At 32.6% G+C, this 6,531-nt stretch overlaps 1 protein-coding gene across 1 annotated transcript; it reads right to left on the reverse strand.

Moving 5' to 3' along the window:
- Positions 1 to 1,037: 1,037 nt before the first annotated feature.
- On the reverse strand, positions 1,038 to 3,520 carry LOC139525357 (uncharacterized). Its single transcript, XM_071320591.1, has 3 exons — positions 3,405 to 3,520; positions 2,740 to 2,798; positions 1,038 to 1,986 (listed from the first exon to the last, which is right to left on the reverse strand). The coding sequence occupies exons 2-3, from the start codon at positions 2,765 to 2,767 to the stop codon at positions 1,154 to 1,156; spliced, it is 861 nt and encodes a 286-aa protein (XP_071176692.1). The 5' UTR covers positions 2,768 to 2,798; positions 3,405 to 3,520; the 3' UTR covers positions 1,038 to 1,153.
- Between the last annotated feature and the right edge of the window lie 3,011 nt (positions 3,521 to 6,531).

A 6,531-nucleotide genomic window follows, 5' to 3' on the forward strand; every position in this document is an offset into this window, starting at 1 on the left:
GCCTTTTGTTGTTTAGTAATAACTATGTACTTTTAAAACTGGATATTCTCACATACTGATCATAATGTTGAACCATTTTGACAGACAGTTTTATTTTGTCGTAAATTTGTCTGTGTAATTAATCAAATTAAAATATTTATTGACCTTTCATATGTCTTCTCGATTAAATGTCTTTCACGATCCGTTACCAGAACTTTCACGATCGTCTCTCAATACTTGACCACCGTTAGATATTCCTTCACGATCATTTCTCTCGTTAAACTGAATGACACCCGTGGAATTGGTAACCTTTTAGACTAAGTTTATTTAAAGGATCGATAACAATACCAGGATCGTTTCTAAATTTCCAGGCACGGTAAACAACAGTTCCGTAAAAATGTGGATATGCTATCCCGTTGGAAATAAGTTTTCTTCAGGTACAACCAAGCTTCAAAAACAAATCTTTATATCTATGGAAGAATTTAGTAAAAGTTTTTAAAATTAATTTGTCTAAACATCCAAAGAATTGTTTACACTCCAAAAATAGTTAATTCCACTATTTTTATATATTTTTTTACAATAGTTTATGTAACCAAAGCATTTCAATGTTATGTTTTTCAACATATATTAGGAGGTCCTTCAAATACAGTTGAAATTCAAAAAATATGCAACCATGCATTTCCAGCTAATTTTGGTCATTACAGATAATTGCTTTTAAGTTCTTTGATACTAGTTAATGAACTTGTTAAAAGCAGTGAAAGATTAATTGCAGAACACTTACTAGAGGCCGAGATGAAACGATATTTCACTGGTGTTTGTGTAGTTAAGGTATCCAATATGTAGTAGGGACCTTCAAATGGGCAGAGGACGCCTGAAGCTTAGATGTGGTTATGCTATATTTGTTTAATATGTGACTTTCTGTGGAGCTTAGACTTGAATGTAGATGAATTTAAAATTTCGTTCTTAAGAACGTCATTCATTTCCGATAAAGATTTCGATCAACCAAATGAAACAATCAACTGTAATTTAAACAATTTAACAAATGAAGCATATGAAACTTAGCTTTGTAAACTTTATACAATTACAATGTGCAGTAAAGCATTTAACCAAACAATTCAAATAACAACTTTTAAAAGTTATACACAGAGTTAAAAAAAAACTTGTCTGATCAATGTCATTCGAGAGTCTTCTTGAATTCGGCAAATTCGGCGATATTTGCTAGTTTCTCTGCCAATTTTAATGCATGGTCAACAACAACGGCTATTTTTGATACTAATGCTATCCCTTCAGTTGCAAGTGCATAAACAATCATAAGTGCAACCTCGGCAACATCTTTTATCTTTTCCCATGTAGAAATATTCTTGTTCAAAAGAAGTTTGATGATCCGCCAGAAAGAAGTAAGTTTGAATGTATCTTTGAGAAAAACGAAAATAGCCTCAGCTCTTCTCCAAGTACCACCTCGGTTCCATTCATCTTTAAATTTATTGAGCGCCTGTTGAAATGCCGGTTGTCGGACAATATCTTCTACTTCTTTAGTGATTGCTCTAATCGCAGCTTCGCTTAAATCCACAACAATATCCACACAGCTTAAGACCAACATAAATATTTCAACTGCTATGCTCGCCCACTGTAATACATCTGCAATTTCAACATCTTGAATTGTTGCAAGATTTATTTCTGGTATGAATTCTGCTCCACTTCGATATACCTGTACAACTGTCTGGCCATTTGACTTTTTGACCAGTTTCATTCGGTATGTTTCAATGCTGAACGCTTTCTTGATCACGTCTACCCGATCCTGACCAATAATGGTTGACATTTCTTTTTCGACATCCTCGGCTGATTTTTTACCAACCATATCAAACATTTCTTTCGTAAGTCTTTCTTCTGTTTTTGCTCCCTCCTCTAATACATCTATTATCTTGGCCTCATACTTTGGGAAATCTTCTATTAAGTTGTTATCTTTCAATACTTTTAGTGCTTCTTCGACCACCACTTTAGTATCAACTGAAAAAAAAAGAATTGGAAATAATCTTCTGCTGGCTATTAATTATTTCTTACTCTAAATCATACTCATACACACATCATGTAATGGCAGTCAGCAAATAGATCGGCTCAGTACAGTCCATATAGTCAGTACAATATAATTTATTTTGGTTGATTTTCAGGTAGGTATATTTTCATTGATTACATTAAAAAACTGACTTCAATTGTGAGAAAGTTTGTTTTTGCAAATGCAAGGCTATTCTCAACATTTTCTCAATAGATTCTAACTATTGGTATGTTGTGCATCATCGAAAAGGATTTTTCTCAATTCTTTGTGTCATAAGTTTTCGACTATTATACATTTAGTTTTCCTGTAAATCTCCCTACACACAAACGATGTGAAATTCCAACATGATACAAAGATGTATCAATTATGGCATTGACTGTCTTTTGAGATTATGAAATTATGACTAGGCCCATTGTCTCCGTATTGAATTTTAAATTAATATTTATGCAATAAAATATTCAGAACCCGGTTTTCAACCTAAGACAATATAAAAAGTTTGCATGTTCTTATTGTACATTGATTAGACTTTCAGTTTATAAATCAGAAATAGGTTTGCAGAAATCTTATATCTTTTTTTATGCTATAGCTCTTATACCCTCTACCTTCACCATACTTGTCTGTGTTAAATAAGACACTACCTGATTTTCATGCGCATGAAAATGTTTAATATTAACCTTAAATAAAGTATAATAACAACAAAACAATACCTGTTTTGAATGCCTTTGCTGATTCCATTCTGTGTCTATTACAACGTCTACAGCTACTCCTGCGGAAAATAAGTACTGTTAATTCGTACTGAAAAATATTGTTACTCTTCATCCCAATTATATTTAAGAAAAAACCAGTCTTCATTATTACGATTTTATTCGATTTCATATGAAAATATTTTGATTGAAGAAGGAAAATGCTGAATGGAGAAAACAATCGCGGATATTTACTTCCTTGTACTATTATCTTTGTCTGTTTGTCTTTTTCACTTTTAGCCATGGTGTTGTCAGTTTAATTTCGATCTATGAGGTTGACTCTCCCTCTGGTATCTTCCACCCCTCTTTTAAATTACTTGTATATTTACGTTATAAACGAGATATATGTGAAAAAAAAACTGAAGATAAAAAACAACTAACAAGAAGTAATACAAAACAACACAAGCCTTTAAAAGAGAGGAGTTAAAATTCAGACTTGAGTCTTAAAAGTTTCTTTTGAAATATCCAGTCTAAAACATATTGTCCACCGGATAAAGCTTGTAAGATCATGTAATGAACCTGGAATTTATCTTTTGACCATAATCACAAAGACCCCTATACCGCATTTACTGTTATTGTCTAACATATAATTTCTGTTAAATATAAGTATAAATTATAAAAGTACTTACTAAAAGATGAAAAGTATCAATGCTTATTATCTAATGAGATTAATATCAACATGAATGAAGATTGTAAAGTAAGCAACTAAAGCGGATACTTTCATTTCGAGTATTTATTAAACCTTATAAGTATCTAGTATTTCGATTGGTCGAAAGACTTTGTATTTTCACGCATGTTTTTAAGACAATTCAATAATTCAATTTACTGAAATTATTTCCTCATTTGGATATCGTTCTGGTGTTCTAATATAACAACTAAAATCCTGCAACTATAGTAGATTATTATAGGGCTGTCTTAATTCTAACAATTCTATATACAACCCTATCTCTCTCTCTTTCTCTCTCTCCATATAAAAGAGTCTAAATTGAAAACTACGTTCAACCTATGATAGCGTTGGATAAAAACCGCAATTATATATATATACAACTCGTCTAAACATCACCCCAACAATGTTAGATCTGTTAATTTGCTTTCGCAAATTTTTGGTTCTTCCCTCGCCGAGATTCGAACCCATGCTACTGTGATATCGTGACACCAAATCGCCTGCACTGCAGCCGTCCCGCTAGACCACACGACAACCTGGGATCTCTATATATATATTAGTTGATCTCGTTTTTAAAAAGATGTCTGATTTTAAAGATTCAAGAGAAAACTATTTTATACTTTTTTATTTTGTACATTATATATATATATGTATCTGATATATTTGATGTTCAATATAAGCGTATATTGCTGTCTTGAGAAAACACAGTATGATATGGCTGTTTCCATCGTGACAGACGAAGAGAATAATTATCATTGCAAATACGTACAAATATTCCAAGATTCTTTCATCTTGCAATATTATCAAATCATTTAATTTTTCTACACTTCAAACAAGTATTTCCAATTCCAAGCTAAAACATATTGAGAGAGTTAGTCCTGCTTTATGTCATAAAAAAGATTTGCCAACGAAGATACACATATCTTAGGGAGGGATAAATCATACTCTGTAAAAAAAACTCTTATTTAAACAAACAATTCTCTGAAACAGACATTATCAAGATGCTTGATTTCTTGACTGCCAACCTATTAGTTACGTTTGGAGTACGTGTCTTTCAATAAACAATCGATTTTCCCATGCGAACCAACTGTGCTCTTCTTCTTGCCGACATGTCCCTATATTGAAATGTATAAACAAAGGCAACAGTAGTTTACAGCTGTTCAATAGTCATAAATCAAATCGAAAAGAAATCGGGTTACAAACTAAAACTATGGCAAACACGTCAAACTATAAGAAAAAATCAAAGGAATAACAGAGGCGCACTGTTTTCAGTACCTCCGAAGGAAGGAAGAAACGAAATAAGTAGTAGACTTCTTTTTTTTTACTTACCGCTATAAAGATGATGTTCTCTCTCTTGATAATTCTTTAGTGATTAATCTATATGTTGGACGCATACATACCACTGAACTTGATATTTGCCAGCATATAAAACGTGCAATATACCATGGCGGGTGTAACAAGCTTGAAAGGATACAGCAAATACAATAATAAATGGTTATCAAAGGTACCAGGCTTACAATGTGATACATCAGACGCGTGTTTTGTCTACACAAGATCAAAATATTTAGGAAGCCAAACAAGTATAAAGTTGAAGAGCATTGACTACTGGGCTGGTGATACTCTCGAGGACAAAACATCCACCAATAGTGGCATCTACCCAGTGTTGTAAATAATTATCAAAGGTACAAGGCTAATAAGTTCATTCGCTAGACACGCGTTTCGTCTTCACAAGACTCACCATTGTCGCTCAGATCAAAATAGTTAGAAAGCTAAACAAGTATAAAGTTGAAGAGCATTGTGGTCCTAAAATGAAAAAAAAATGTGCCTAATACGGCTAAGGTTATCTATGCCTGGTCTTGACTTACATCTAAAAATTGACAATGAGGGCGTTTGACAACAAAATTTGCAACAAAAGATATGATTTCAGCTTGGCATTTCTAACGATTTCATTTAAAAAGCTTTGCTTCTTACACGGAAGGTTTTAAACCAAGAGTTCAAAGTTCGCTGTCGACACAAATACAGTCGTCTTATCTGTAATTTAACAGTGTTTGTCCTATAAAATCTCATAACAGATGCTAGGATCAAAATTTTGTACCCCAGACGCGCGTTTCGCAAAAAATCACTAGTGACGCCCGCATAAAAAAGGATAAAAAGGTCATATAAACTACAATTGATTGTGGATTTTAATGGCGGGTGATCATGTATGCATATAAGTATGCGCTCCTCACTCCGTTTGAATCTTTGTCTGTTACATCTTCTCATCATGTAAACTACTGTCGCCTTAAATTACCCTCCCAATTTACGATGTTCTGAAATGTTAATAACATATACACTGAAATGCACTGGGTGATTTGCATTTTCACGTTGACGAAAAAGATCAATCCATTTTCATAAAGTATAATCGGATTCAACGCATCACTTTTTGCAATGAAATATAGGTAAGGACAGGATGTAATGCATTATCGATTGTTAATTAACAACGAATTACTCTTCATATACTTAAATTCGATTTTTATCCCATACTTAATTTTGATCTCGGTCAAATATCTATGATATTGCACTTGTAAGCCTTAATTTAAATTTTTAACACTATTACCATAAGGGAAATACATCATTATAAGATTCACATGACGATTTGTAAACGGATTTGAACCAGAAAATCTAGTAAATGTCAATTGAACGCACGGAACATTAATTATTATATAAATAGTGGTACTTGAAACTTGTGTTATGTAATTTCTATTTGTGTTCAAAATAGACATTCAGGTCTAAAGTGTTATAAAGAACAAGTGTTTCTGACTGTGTAACTACAAAAAAATGTATATGCAATCCCCCCTATCTCTATGAAGTTGTTTAAAAGCATGACCCAACCATTTATTTATGAAACAGTTGTCTTATTATAAGAGGCATCCGGGCTCATTACTTGACTTAATTTTTCTTCAGTATTTGACCATTCATTGTGATGTTATGTAAGTGGTATTTATACTTATTTGGATTGATATTTATTTTTGGTTCAATTCGAGAAATATTTCATTGAATCATATCAGCACTTATTACAATTTCATGATGCGTCTGACACTTTGGTAAACCAA

This window comes from Mytilus edulis, chromosome 5, assembly GCF_963676685.1.
Source record: "Mytilus edulis chromosome 5, xbMytEdul2.2, whole genome shotgun sequence".
Lineage (NCBI taxonomy): Eukaryota > Metazoa > Mollusca > Bivalvia > Mytilida > Mytilidae > Mytilus > Mytilus edulis.

What these genes read in the sequence shown, in the direction of transcription:
- LOC139525357 (XM_071320591.1), bottom strand. Translation starts at nt 2,767, where the DNA reads ATGGAATCAGCAAAGGCATTCAAAACAG. An exon ending in AGCAAAGGCATTCAAAACAG is followed by an intron (nt 1,987 to 2,739) that starts GTATTGTTTTGT and finishes TTTTTTTTTCAG; the next exon opens with TTGATACTAAAGTGGTGGTC.